Source organism: Erinaceus europaeus, chromosome 7, assembly GCF_950295315.1.
Source record: "Erinaceus europaeus chromosome 7, mEriEur2.1, whole genome shotgun sequence".
Classification (NCBI taxonomy): domain Eukaryota; kingdom Metazoa; phylum Chordata; class Mammalia; order Eulipotyphla; family Erinaceidae; genus Erinaceus; species Erinaceus europaeus.
Genome location: NC_080168.1, coordinates 42913230 through 42928454, shown reverse-complemented (window position 1 = coordinate 42928454; position 15225 = coordinate 42913230). Strand labels below are relative to the sequence as shown.

General features: G+C 44.2%; 1 protein-coding gene across 1 annotated transcript; it reads left to right on the top strand.

Annotated features, from left to right (window-relative positions):
* The first annotated feature begins 2815 nt into the window (after positions 1–2815).
* Positions 2816–13092, top strand: CUNH12orf73 (chromosome unknown C12orf73 homolog). Its single transcript, XM_007527917.3, has 2 exons — positions 2816–3036; positions 11920–13092. The coding sequence occupies exons 1-2, from the start codon at positions 2929–2931 to the stop codon at positions 12013–12015; spliced, it is 204 nt and encodes a 67-aa protein (XP_007527979.1). The 5' UTR covers positions 2816–2928; the 3' UTR covers positions 12016–13092.
* Positions 13093–15225: the final 2133 nt, after the last annotated feature.

Here is a 15225-nt window from a genome sequence, read left to right as displayed (position 1 = left end):
CCCGCTGCGGGCGGCCGTCACGTGACGCAGGACAGGCCAATAGCGTCCTGTCCCCTCTCGTTGGTTCTCGGCGCGCCGCGTGGCCTTTCGGGGAGGTGGAGGACCAAAGCTGGGCGGGTGGGCGTGCTAGACAGGCCGAAGCTTTTGTTTTCCCATATTCTGCAAGGAGGGGGGCCGTCCGCTGGGGGCGCTGTGTACGTGGAGTGCTTACATCAAATTGTTCAGATTTCTTTTTTTCCCCCACTTGTATTTTATGACGATGGGAAACGACGTTTTGCCATGATTGATCAAATCATGTGTGTGATGTAGAAGAAAAGAAATCTTGGAATCAGAATACGTGTAGCCTCGCTTTTCTAGTCTGTAAAATGAAGTTGATTGTAAAATTGTTCAAACACTCAGAGTCATTCTGCGGGGCGGGGGCGATGGATGGTCTGATGGTTATGCAAAAAGACATTCTATTTTTCCAGAGTTCCAGGTTCAATCCCCCACACCACCATAAGCCAGAACTGAGCAGTGATCTAGTTAATAATAATAGGGCGGAGGGTAGATAGCATAATGGTTATGCTAAGAGGCTCTCATGCCTGAGACTCCAAAGTTACAGGTTCAAGCCCCTGCACCACCATAAGCCAGAGATGAGCAGTGCTCTGGTTTAAATTTTTTAAAAAATGATAATAGTTATAATGCAAGAAGAAAGGGAAGGGGGGGCCGGAGGTAGCACACCTAATTGAGCACACGTTACAATGCACAAGGACCCATGTTCGAACCTCCCGTCCCCGCTTGCCAAGGGAAAGCTTTGCAAGTGGTGATGCAGGGATGTAGGTGTCTCTCTCTCTCTTATCACCCCCTTACCAATTTCTGGCTGTCTCTAACCAATAAATAAAGAGATAATTACAAAACAAATTTTTATATATTTTATTTATTTTTCAGAGAGATGCAGAGATAGAGAAACAGAGAAATACCAGAACACTGCTCAGCTCTGGCGTATGGTGGTGCGGGGGATTGAACCTGGGACTTTGGAACCTCAGACATTACAGTCTCTTTGCATAACTACTATGCTATCTACCCCCACCCAAAAAAATTGTAAAAAGGGGAGAAAAAAAAAGTCTTGCAGTCAAGAGAGGTGATGTGGGATTTGCATGTGTTAGGTTCCCGGATGAAGCTCTTAGTTCCATCTCCAGAATCTTATTTGCTGGAATGATGCTGTGATCTCCACTCTCATAAAATTCATTAAAAAAAAAAAAATGCTACGGAGGTAGGGGGAGGCGCGGATCAAGCTCACATGGTGTAAAGCGCAAGGACCGAGTATAAGGATCCCTTTTTGAGCCCACCTGAGGGGCGTCGCTTCACAGAAGTGAAGCAGGTCTGCAGGTGTCTGTCTTTTTTTACCCCTCTTGTTTTCCTCTCCTCTCTCTCGATTTCTCTCTGTCTTGTCCAATAATAACAGCAATTGTTAAGTAATTTGCTTCTGACCGTACTCACTATATAAACTGAGACAGACGGAGGCCGACACAAGTAATAGAGGAAGTTGATTTATTCACAAAAACACATAGAGTAGCCATTATTACAAACTTACATATGTACAGACACAGAACACTGGGATCTCAGGAAACCTGAGAGGTTCCCCACCACAAGTGGGAGTGCCAATCAGTGGCCCAGTTGTTTGGAAGAGAGACCCAGATGCTGGGAGCTCATCTCCTTCTAAAGGGAATGGAAGTGGGGGGCTTCAAGGGGGTCACATGAGTACAGTCTTAGAATAGACATTCCGAAACTACCAGGAAGCAAGCACGCAGGTTAGTGATAACCATCACGGCACAAAGGTTACAGACGTGTTTCAGTAACATTCTTAGTTAATCAGAAATTCTCTGCTGTCCTTGGATAGATTCCTTCATTATCTAGTCCTCTAAAGGTTTGCTTTTTTAAAAAATTTATTTATTTTCCATTTTGTTGCCCTTGTTTTTTTTTTTTTTTTTGTAATTTATTGTTTTTGCTGTCGTTGTTGGATAGGACACAAAGAAATGGAGAGAGGAGCGAAGACAGAGAGGGGGAGAGAAAAGACACCTGCAGACCTGCTTCACCGCCTGTGAAGCAACTCCCCTGCAGGTAGGGAGCTGGGGCTTGAACCAGGATCCTTATGCCAGTCCTTGCACTTTGCCATGTGAAGGTTTGCTCTTAATCACTAAAATCACCTAGCTTTCTATATAGGGGGTTTCTAATGGAATCAATTTGGGGGACTTATTCTTTCACACAATAGCAAGCAAGGGCAAGGGCAACAAAATGGAAAAAAATGGCTTCCATTAAACAAAAATTAGGGTCGGGCGGTAGTGGAGCAGCCTAAGCACGTGTGGCACAAAGCACAGGGATCCCTGTTGGAGCCCCGGCTCCCCACCTGCAGGGGAGTCACTTCACAGGCAGTGAAGCAGGTCTGCAGGTGTGTCTTTCTCTCCCCCATGTTCCCCTCCTCTCTCCATTTCTCTCTGTTCTATCCCGGCTCGAACCGGGATCTTTACGCCGGTCCTTGCGCTTCGTGTCACCTGCGCTTAACCCGCTGCGCTACTGTCTGACTCCCTGCACTTGCTTTTTAAAGATTGATAAAACCGAACAGTGTCTGCTGTGCGCCCTAGAGAACAAATAAAGCAACAACTTAGAGTATTCCGAAAATTTCACTCGTGTCAGGAGATGTCTGGAAAAACGGCTTTGTTGGGAAAGAAAAACAAAAAGACCAACTCTGCTCGGTACTAGCTCCGCCAGGGTCACGTGACCACGCCAGTGCCCCGAATTTCTCCTCCGGTGGCCCGTAGTCCCAGCTTACACTTTGGTTCCGCGACTGTGCGCGCTTCCGCCTGACCTCTGACTTCGCTGTTGTTGGCGCGCGGGAACCTGTGGCGTTGTCAGCGCGGTGGCACTGTCTGTGTGTCCGCGCCGCCGACCATGCCTGCGGGCGTGCCCTGGTCCACCTACCTGAAGATGTTCACCGCCAGCCTGCTGTCCATGTGCGCCGGGGCGCAGGTGGTGCACAGGTACTACCAGCCCAACCTGGTGAGTGCAGGAGAGGCTTCCTCCGCGCTGCAGCAAAGTGACGTGAAAACGGAAGCGGGAGCTCTGGGCCTGCACCAGCATTGAAGAGCAGAGCTGGACTTATAAGTTATTTGGTTTGACAGGACAGAGAGAAACTGAGGAGGGAAGGTGGATAGAGAAACAAGACAGGCGCTTGGTGGTGGCGCACCTGCTGCAACGCACCTGTTATAATGCACAAGGACCCGGGCTGGATCCCCTGATCCTTACCTGCAGGGGGCAAGTTTTGCAACTGATGAAGCAGGGCTTCCTCACTGTGCCGCCACGTCCTTTTTGATTCTTTTTTAATTCTGTTTTGTTTTTTTTATAAAATTAAATTTACTTTTTGCCATATGAGTCAACAATTATACAATTAAATTTACTTTTTGCCATATGAGTCAACAATTATACTTCTTTTTTTAATATTTATTTGTTTATTCCCTTTTGTTGTCCTTGTTTTATTATTGTAGTTATTATTAAAGTCGTTGTTGTTAGATAGGACAGAGAGAAATGGAGAGAGAAGGGGAAGACAGAGGGGGAGAGAAAGGTAGACACCTGCAGACCTGCTTCACCTTTTGTGAGGTGACTCCCCTGAAGGTGGGGAGCTGAGGGCTCAAACTGAGATCCTTATGCCTGTCCTTGCACTTTTCATCACGTGCGCTTAACCCGCTTCGCTGCCGCCCGACTCCCTTAATTCCGTGTTCTAACAATCCATTTATTTATTTATTTATTTATTTATTTAGCTCGAACCGGGATCCTTACGCCGATCCTTAGGCTTGGCGCCACATGCACTTAACCGGCTGTGCTTCCGCCCGACTCCCTCCCATCATGTTTTTTGGGGTTTTTTTTCTTCTTCCAGGGTTATTGCTGGGGCTCAGTGCCTGCACCATGAATCCACTGATCCTGGAGGCCATTTTTCCCCCTTTTGTTGCCCTTATTGTTGTAGCCTTGTTGTGGTTATTATTGTTGTAGTTGATGTCGTTGTTGGATAGGACAGAGAGAAATGGAGAGAGAAGGGGAAGACAGAGAGGGGGAGAGAAAGACAGACACCTGCAGACCTGCTTCACCGCCTGTGAAGCGTCTCCCCTGCAAGTGGGGAGCCAGGGGCTTGAACCTGGATCCTTATGCGGGTCCTTGTGCTTTGCACCACGTGCGCTTAACCCGCTGTGCTACCACCCGACCCCAGGCATCATGTTCTTTACCACATCAGCATCATATGGCAAAATGGAATAGTTCAGCCAACCAACTTTTTTTTTTTTAATTGTCTTTATTTACCGGGTAGAAACAACCAGAAACTGAGAGGGAAGGGGGAGATAGGAAGAAAGAAAAAGAGACACCTGCAGTACTTGCTTTACCACTCACAAAGCTTTCCCGTTGTAGGTGGGGACTGGGGCCTTGAACCCCAATCCTTGTGCATTGTTACTGGGCTAGCTTCTCTAGCGGGAGACAGAGGACTAGGGACTGATGGCTGAGCTGGGAACACAGTTCAATCTTTATTGATGAGCTAGAATGCAGTGCAATCAATCAAATCTCCCTTCATTAGAAAATCCTGTCCTTTATATCTCCTGAGGCAGAAGTGTCAGGAAGAGGAAGTACGTAAAATAGGGGGTGGGGGGAAGGAAAAAGCTTGGGAACCAGTGGGGATTAAATGGCGGAAAACAGGATGTGACTAGGAGAGGGGCGGAGTGGAAAAAGAACCTGAACCAGTGGGGATTAAACCAATGCGGTCTCAAAAAAAACAATGATTATGTAAATAGACCACATCTTTAAGCAATGCAAGTGAACCTAATGTAGTGATCAAAACAGAAGGGGTCTTAGAAGCAGACCAACACATTGTAACATGTGCATTCAACCAGGTGCACCACTTTGGGGCACCCAAACTGACTGCTTAGTCTTTCTCCAACACACCTGCTCTTCTCCAAGTCTCTCCTCCTGCAATAAATAGCAGTGCCAGTCTGCTAGCTATCTAGGCCAGATCCTGGGAACCATCCTTAATTCCTCTTTCATTCTTCTCTGTTTTTTAAATTTATTGGATAGAGACAGAAACTTAAGAGGGGAGAGGGGAGGTAGAGAGGAAGAGGGAGGGGCTGGATGGTGGCACACCTGGTTGGGTGCACACATTGCAATGTGCAAGAACCGGGGTTCGAGCCACTGGTCCCCACCTGCAAGGGGAAAGCTTTGTAAGGGATGAAGCACTGTTGCAGGTGTCTGTCTCTCTCCCTTTCTATTACCCCCTTCCTTCTCAATTTCTGGCTATCTCTATCCTATAAACAAATAAATATAATAATTTTTAAAAAAGGAGAGAGAGGGAGAGAAAGACACACCTGCAGTATTGCTTCACTACTCATGAAGCTTCCCCCACTGCAGGTAGGGACGGGGGCTTGAACCCTGGTCCTCATGCATAGTTATATGAGTGATCAACCAGGTTTGCCACTGCCTGGCCCCCTCTTTCATTCTTCATATACCAACAAACCCTTTTGGCTTCAGCCAACCAAGATCCCACTTCTTTTCACAATCTCTCCACTGCTCTTACCGTATTGAGACATTTTCAGTCACCTCTCACCTCAGCCGTTGTCATAGCTTCCTGATCTGTCTCTGTCTCTTGTCCTTTTCTGCCACCCTCTCTTCTCAAGGAAGCCACCATTGTCATCACTTTACATTTGAGTCTGGTGGAGCTTCAGAGTTCTCCAGTCAGGGCCTGGTGATGGTGCATCCTGGATTTGAACCCCTACTCCCCACCTGCAGGGGCGATGCTTCATGAGCGTTGAAGTAGGTCTGCAGGTGTCTATATTTTTCTTTCCTTCTCTGTCTTTCCCTCCCCTTTCGATTTCACTCTATCCTAGCAAATAAAATAGAAATAAAAAAAAATAATAAAGAAAAATGGCTTCCAGGAGCAGTGGATTTGTAGTGCTGGAGGCAAAAAAAAAAAAACAAAACCAGGGAGTCAGCGGTAGCGCAGCAGTTTAAGCACAGGTGGCCCAAAGCGCAAGGACCAGCGTAAGGATCCTGGTTCCAGCCCCCGGCTGCCCACCTGCAGGGGAGTTGCTTCACAAGCAGTGAAGCAGGTCTGCAGGTGTCTTTCTCTCCCCTCTGTCTTCCCCTCTTCTCTCCATTTCTCTCTGTCTTATCCAACAACAACAATAGTAACTACAACAATAAAACAACAAGGACAACAAAAGGGAATAAATAAAAAAATTAATATTTTTTAAAAACAAACAAAACCCTCCAGTGACTTTCTATCTCTCCACAACTACCTTCCCCCACTTCCTTCCTTGCCTCTTAGCTTCTCGCTGAGTGCTTCATAACAACGGACCACCTAATTTTTTCTTGAACACAAGGGCACATCCCTGCCGTCTTTTCTCTATACTTGTAGCTCCATCTGTCTGAAACACTCCTAGATGTTAAGAAAGAGTGACTGGCTGGCTTTCTCACCATCCTTCATGTCTTTACTAGAAGTCGTCTTTTCAGACAAGAAGCATTAAAAAAAAAAATGCTCAGTTTCATTAGCCATCAAGAAAATGTAAATCAAAGCCACAATCAGATACTGTGTCATAACTGCTATAGTGGCTGTGATTAAAAAAAAAAAAAAATCTAGCCGATGACAAGTGGCATCGATGATGTGGAGAAACTGAAAGCCCCTACTGTTGTTTCAGGAATACAGAGTGGAGCAGCAACTGTGGGGACCAGTCTTGCACATCCTCACAGTTTAAAAAATCAAGTTCTAGGAGTCGGGTGGTAGTGCAGTAGGTTAAGCGCAGGTGGCGCAAAGCATAAGGACTGGCATAAGGATCCCGGTTCAAGCCCCTGGCTCCCCACCTGCAGGGGAGTTACTTCACAGTCGGTGAAGCAGGTCTGCAGGTGTCTATCTTTCTCTCCCCCTCTCTGTCTTCCCCTTCTCTCTTCATTTCTCTCTGTCCTATCCAACAACAACAACATCAATAATAACAATAATGACTACAACAATAAAACAAAGACAAAAAAAGGAGATAAATAAATATTAAAAAAAAAATAACATAAAAGTTGAGTCCCACTATGACCTGTTAATTCCATTTCAAGGTTTATATCAAGAGAGATGAAAACAAGGGGTCGGGTGGTGATACATCTAGTTGAATGCACACGTTACAACACACAAGGACCCTGGTTTAAGCCCCCAGTCCCTACCTGCGGGAGGAAAGCTTTGTGAGTGGTGAAGCACTGTTGCAGGTGTCTGTCACTCTTTCCCTCTATCTTCTTCTACCCTCTCAATTTCTGTCTCTATCCAATAAATAAATACAATAAATTTTTTTTTAAAAAAAGATGAAAACAAAGACACACATACATGTCCAAAGATTGCCTATAAGAGCCAAAACATGGAAACAATTCAGATGTCCATCAGCTGCCAAGTGGGTAAAGGACATTTAGTAACCATAGGATGGAATATTTTCACTTCTAAAATGGGAATGAAATGCTACTGCATGTGGCAACATTGATAAACCTTAAAAGTATGAAGCTAGAGATTGCATATTACATGATTCTATGTATACAAACAGTCTAGAATTGGCATATCTATAGATTAGAGTGGTTTGTTGCCTTAGACAGTGATTGGTGGTGGTGGGATGTAGACTTAATGGAAATGGGATTGGCTTTTTTTTCTTCCATCCAGGGTTATTGCTGGGGCTCAGTGCCTGCACTAAGAATCCACTGCTCCTGGAGGACATTTTTTCCATTTTGTTGGATAGGGCAGAGAAAAATGGAGAGAGGAGGGGAAAACAAAGAGGGGGAGAGAAAGACATCTGCAGACCTGCTTCACTGCTTGTCAAGTGACCCCCTCTGCAGGTGAGGAACCAGGGGCTCGAACCTGGATCCTTATGCTGATCACTTGTGCACTTAACCCACTGAACTACCACCAGGCCCCCAAGGAGGGGATTGGCTCCTTTCTTTCTTTCTTTCTTTTCTTTCTTTCTTTCTTTCTTTCTTTCTTTCTTTCTTTCTTCCTTCCTTCCTTCCTTCCTTCCTTCCTTCCTTCCTTTCTCTTTCTTTCTTTCTTTCTTTCTTTCTTTCTTTCTTTCTTTCTTCCTTCCTTCCTTCCTTCCTTCCTTCCTTTCTCTTTCTTTCTTTCTTTCTTCCTTCCTTCCTTCCTTCCTTCCTTTCTCTTTCTTTCTTTCTTTCTTTCTCTTTCTTCCTTCCTTCCTTCCTTCCTTCCTTTCTCTTTCTTTCTTTCTTTCTTTCTTTCTTTCTTTCTTAATTTTTGCCTTTAAAAAATTTTTTATTTATAAAAAATAAACACTAACAAAAACCACAGTATAAGAGGGTACAACTCCACACAGTTCCTACCACCAGAACTCCATATCCCATCCCCTCCCTTGATAGCTTTCCTATTCTTTATCCCTCTAGGAATATGGACCCAGAGTCCATATGGGATGCAGAAGGTGGAAGGTCTGGCTTCTGTAATTGCTTCCCTGCTGAACATGGGCATTGGCAGGTCGATCCATACTCCCAGCTTGTCTGTCCCATCTTTTTCTTTTCTTTTCTTTCTTTCTTTCTTTCTTTCATTTATAAAAAGGAGACATTGACAAAACTATAGGATAAGAGGGCTACAACTCCACACAATTCTCACCACCAGCTCTCCGTATCCCATCACCTCCCCTGATAGCTTTCCTATTATTATTATTATTTTTTACTGTTTATATTTCCTCACAATTTTAAGTTTGTTTTTTTTTTGCCTCCAGGGTTATTGCTGGGGTTCAGTGCCTGCACCATGAATCCACTGCTCCTGGAGGCCATTTTTCCCCCTTTTGTTGCCCTTATTGTTGTAGCCTTGTTATGGTTATTGTTGTTGTTGATGTCCTTCGTTGTTGGATAGGACAGAGAGAAATGGAGAGAGAGGGGGAGAGAAAGATAGACACCTGCAGACCTGCTTCACCGCCTGTGAAGTAACTACCCTTCAGGTGGGGAGGCAGTGGCTCAAACCAGCATCCTTACACCTGTCCTTGCGCTTTGTGCCACCTGAACTTAACCCGCTTCACTACCGCCTCACCCCCAGCTTTCCTATTCTTTATCCCTCGGGGAGTGTGGACCCAAGGTCATTGTGGGATGCAGAAGGTGGAAGGTCCGGCTTCTGTAATTGCTTCCCCACTGAACATGGGCGTTGACTGGTTGATCCATACTCCCAGTCTGCCTCTCTTTCCCTAGTAGGGTGGGGCTCTGGAGAAGCGGAGCTCCAGCACACATTGGTGGGGTCATCTGTCCAAAGAAGTCTGGCTGGCATCATGCTAGCACCTGGAACCTTGTGCCTGAAAAGAGAGTTAACATATAAAGCCAAAAAAATTGTTGAACAATCATGGGCCTAAAGGCTGGAATAGTGCAGGTGAAGAATTGGGGGGGGGTCCTCCATTTTGTAGATAGCTAGTAGGCGTATTTTAGTTATATTTCAAAGGGCCTGTGGCTATACTAGTTTGTTTTTTTTTCCCCGTGAGCCTGAAATCTGATATGCAGGTGGATCCAAGTTATTGTCTGGGTAGATGATGTCATGGCTGGGAAAGGGACAGAAAGCTGTATCAGGGAAGAGAGTAGCTCCCTAATATGGGAAAGGGGTATAAATATTGTTGACTGTAAACTCCATCGATTTGATTTGGTCTGGGGCCAAATATTCAGCTTAGGAGCCTATGTGACCTCTGCATCCCTGTAGATCTGAGTTCATATTCTGTGGTCATGAGTAAGAACATTCCCAGCTGCCCCAATATCAGGACCCATCTTCCTCAGGTGTAGCATAGAGTATGTTGTCCATCTTTCCTTCAGAGGATGGAACATTCTCTACTGTTGTTGATCCAAGTTGAGGGCAAGGTCCTATGGGGAGCCCACAAAGCGGTGTATTTTGTTGTTCCTGATAGAGATGACTAGTAACAATGGATAGAGGGATTTGAGCTCTAGGCCTATCATGCCTGGGACTCCCTGAATAGGACCCCAGGGGATTGACTTCTAATAAGGTTTCTTCTGGGAATGATGAGAAAGTTCTAAAATTGATTTGTAGATGAATGCCCAACTTTATGACTACTGGAAAAAGTTTCTAAATTGTGTATTTTCTTTTTTTTTCTTTTTAAAGATTTTATTTATTAATGAAAATGTAGGAGGAGAAAGAGAAAGAACCAGACATCACTGTGGTACATGTGCTTCTGGGGATTGAACTCAGGACCTAACGCTTCAGAGCCCAACGCTTTATCCACTACGCCCGCCACCTTCCAGACCACAAATTGTGTATTTTCTTTTTTTTAATATTTAATAACATTTATTTTATTTTTCAGAGAGATGCAGAGAGAGAAACAGAGAGAAATACCAGAGCACTGCTCAGCTCTGGTTTATGGTGGTAGTGGGGATTGAACCTGGAACTTTGGAGCCTCAGGCACTGGAGTTTCTTTGCATAACCACTATGCTATCTATCCCCACCCAAATTGTGTATTTTCAAGAAATGCATGGTATATACAGTATGCAAGTTATTTCCCTGGAGCTATTACAGAAGAATGTTACTTCAGACTTTTTCTCACTACCTTTCTTGAAGGTAGTTTTGCAAACTTTTTTTTTATTTTATATTTATTTATTTTCCCTTTTGCTGCCCTTGTTATTTATTGTTGTAGTTGTTATTGTTGTTGTTGGATAGGACAGAGAGAAATGGAGAGAAGAGTGGGAGAGAAAGATAGACACCTGCAGACCCGCTTCACTGCCTGTGAAGCGACTCCCCTACAGGTGGGGAGCCAGGGGCTCGAACTGGGATCTTTATGCTGGTTCTTGTGCTTTGCACCACTGCACTACTGCCCGACTCCCTGAAGGTAGTTTTGAATTTATTTTTAAACCCCTACTTTATGATTTGCACAGAGTAGGCACTTAATATTTTTGAATAAGTGAATTGGTTTCCAGTGCCTGTTTTCTAGGCACACGGTAGAAAAGCAAAACTGGGGGTCAGGTGGTGGCACACCTGGTCGAGTGCACATGTTGCAATGCACAAGGACTCCTCCTGCAGGGGGGGAAGCTTTGCGAATGGGTGAAGCAGTGTTGCAGGTGTCTTTCTCTACCTATCACCCCTTCCCTCTGAATTTCTGGCTGTCTCTATCCAATAAACAAATAAAGATAAAAAAAAATCAAAATAAAAAATGATGCAGGAATGAAATGTTCAAATATGGAAAGCTTTACTCAAATCTGTCCGTTGCTGTTGATGCAAACTTACTTTTGAGTCCCTGCAGTACATGAGACATAATAATTTAGATGAGGGGAGTCAGGCGGTAGCGTAGTGGGTTAAGCACACGTGCCATGAAGCGCAAGAACTGGTGCAAGGATCCCAGTTCGAGCTCCGACTCCCCACCTGGAGGTGTGTCGCTTCACAGGCGGTGAAGCAGGTCTGTAGGTGTCTATCTTTCTATCCCCCTCTGTCTTCCCCTCCTCTCTCCATTTCTTTCTGTCCTATCCAACAATGACATCAATAACAACAACAATAATAACTAAAACAATAAGGGCAACAAAAGGGAAAATAAATAAACAAAAAAATAAATAATAATAATAATTTAGATGGGTGGGTCTGGGCAGACAACGGAATGGTTATAGAAGGAGGTTCATGTCTGAGGCTCTGGGGTCCCAAACTTCAGTCCCCACCACCTCCATAACCCAAAGCTGAGCAGTGCTCTCATAAAAAAAAAGAGAAATAAGAAAAAAGGAAAGGAAAAATGAGGTATAGTTTAGATGATAGGGTTACAGAAAGAGAGACCTAGAAAGGAACTCAAGATTGACTGGGAGTTCTGTTTCCTAAAGTAGCTGGGAATATCTTGTTCTTTTTTTACTCTTTGAAGTCTTGAAGGTCACATTTAATTATAGCCTTAAAATGTTTTTTTTTTTTTTTCATAGACAATACCTGAAATTCCACCAAAGCCTGGAGAACTCAAAACAGAGCTTTTGGGACTGAAAAAGACACAACATGAACCCCAAATCACTCAACAGTAGAAACCTCAAAATACTAGTCTGCAAAAACTGATTATTGTGTCCAGTATTTTTCAGAAGTACTGTGTCAAACTGCTTGTCTTTAAGCACCGAATGCAAGAAGGGAAGCTGTTCAGTGGACATGTACTGATGCACTGATATTTCTTTATGGTTTGAACAACTGTTTATTGGAAGCTGCTAAAGCTGACACCAGCAGATTCTTAATGTGGTTTAAAGTTAGTTTTGAAAGTCACGAGATAGTGCTTTTGCAGTATCTCCTGCCCTTATAATTCTGGTTTATTTATCTAAGCTGGAATGTAAATGAAAATTATAAATTGACTATAATAAAAAAATGATATTGACAACGGATACCTGTGGTTTGAAGTTAACATTGTAAAAGTACTGTGTACTGAAGCCAACTTAAGTATTTCAGGTTTGAAGTTCTTTTAGAATTGGGTGCTTAACAAATTAAGATGATGACTTGGCCTATCAAATGCTTTACCTCCAAACTTGAGAAATCATGATAAGATTTGACTTTTCCTAGTTAAATACAGTTCTAAATAAGCTGAAACCATAAGCGAGCACTTTTACGGGTTGAATCTTCTTCCAATCTAAAATATTGACGTCCTAATCCCTGTGAATGTAGCCTTTAATTTGGAAAAACTATGATCTATGTTAAAATAACTTCAGGTGGGGGTAGATAGCAGCACGGTTATGCAAAGAGACTCATGCCCAAGGCTCCAAGGTCCCAGGTTCAATCCCTCGCACCACCATAAACCAGAGCTGATCAGTGCTTTGTTTAAAAAAAAAAAAAAAAGGATGGGCTCTAATTTAGCATGACTGGCTGACTGGCATGATGAAAACAGACACAGGGGAACAATATGTGACAAGAGACAAATGTGGGAGGGATGCAGATACTAGCTAGAGAGCACAGAGGATTGAGAACCATCTCCAAAAGCCAGGAAGAGAAGGGGATTCTCCTGAGAATGTCTCAGCATGGCCCTGCTGACCACTGGTCTCTAGAATGTGAGAAAAAATTCTGCACCCCTGATTTCAAGGTTCACGTTTTTTAAAAATAAAAATTTATTTTCCCTTTTGTCACCCTTGTTTTTTATTGTTGTAGTTATTGTTGTTTTTGCTGTCGTTGGATAGGACAGAGAGAAATGGAGAGGAGGGGAAGACAGAGAGGGGGAGAGAAAGACAGACACCTGCAGACCTGCTTCACTGCCAGTGAAGCAACTCCCCTGTAGGTGGGGAGCTGGGGTTCAAACCGGGATCCTTACGCTGTACTGACCCACTGCGCTACCACCCAACTCCCTGAAGGTTCACTTTTTTTTGCCTCCAAGGTTATCACTAGGGCTGGGTGCCTGCATTAAGAATCCCCTGCTCCTGGCAGCCACCTTTTTCCCATTGTTATTGTAGTTGCTGCTGTTGTTGGATAGGACAGAGATTGAAAGGGGAAGAGAGGCCAAGTGGTGGCACACTTCGTTAAGCACTCACATCTGTGTGCAAGGACCCAAGTTCAAGTCCCTAGACCCCACCTGCAGGAGGAAAGCTTCACAAGTGAAGCAGGGCTGCAGGTGTTTTTCTCTCTCCTTATCTCCCTCTCAATTTCTCTGTCCAATAATAAAATATTTTTTTAAAAAAAGAGAGGAGGGGAAGACAGAGGGAGAAAGGTAGACACCTGTAGACCCAGTTTACCGCTTGTGAAGCGACCTCCTTGCAGATGAGGAACCATGATCCTTGCAGTTTGCACTATGAACACTTAACACAGTGCACTACTGCTTGGCCCCCTCAAGGCTAATTTTTTTTAATTTATAAAAAGTAAACACAAAAAACACAGGATAAGAGGGGTACAACTCCACACAATTCCCACCACCAGATCTCTGTATCCCATCCCCTCCCCTGATAGCTTTCCTATTCTTTATCCCTCTGGGAGTATGGACCCTAGGTATTATGGGATGCAGAAGGTGGAAGGTTTGACTTCTGTAATTGCTTCCCTGCTGAACATGGGATTTGGCAGGTTGATCCATGCTCTCAGCCTGTCTTTCCCTAGCGGGGCAGGGCTCTGGGGAAGTGAGACTTCAGGACACATTGGTGGGGTTGTCTGCCCAGGGACAAGGCTCATTTCTTAGGTAACTAGCAAACTTTAAAAAATATATATTTCTAAATAAAAAAATAAATTTCTTCCCTTTTGTAGCCCCCCTTTTTATTGTTGTTGGATAGGACAGAGAGAAATGGAGAAGAGGGGAAGACAGAGAGGGGGAAAAGACACCTGCAGACCTGCTTCACCACTTGTGAAGTGACTCCCCTGCAGGTGGGGAGCCGGGAGCTTGAACCAGGATCCTTACGCCAGTCCTTGTGCTTTCTGCCACGTGCGCTTAACACTGCGCTACTACCCGACTCCCAACTAGCAAACTTTTAAGTGGCTTACATCTTGGGCATCATTGTTGAAACCTTAAATGTTGTTATGCATGTACAAACTATTGTATTTACTGTTGAATGTAAAACATTAATTCCCCAATAAATAAAAATAAAAAAAAACCTTAAATGTAGAAATCCCTAAGTGCAAATAGAATGTCTAGGTTTTTCTCTCCAGTTATGGCCCTTTTTGATTAACAGTATTATGCAACAGGAATGGTTTATTTGCAACCATATATATAAGATCTTTATTGCCTGCTGCCTTATTTGGCTCCTTGTCAGATGTTTCCAGCACAAAGAGCTTGGGTTCTGCCAATAAGATGATCTTCGGGGTGGGTCAGGATGGAGTGTAGAGTTGACACCGCTTGATGCTTGCTTACTATTTTTTTTTTTAATCCAGCTAAGGATTTTTTAACTCTTTAATATTTCCCTTTTTGTTGCCCTTTTCTTGTTGTAGTTATTATTGACGTCATTGTTGTTGGATAGGACAGAAAGAAATGGAGAGATGGGGAAGACAGAGGAAAGACAAGACACCTGCTTCACCAACTGTGAAGCAACTCCCCTGCAGGTGGGAGCCGGGGGCTCGAACCGGGATCCTTACGCCGGTCCTTGTGCTTGGCACCATGTGCCCTTAACCCACTGTGCTACCGCCCAACCCCTGATGCTTGCTTACTATTAACTATGACTCTGGGCATAAAACTTCTTGGGCACTTATCAGCTCTGGCTTATGGTGGTATAGGGGATTAAAACGTCTCCGCATAACCATTCTGCTACCTACCAATTCCCATAGTTGCCTTTAGTTCATTAGTCCCT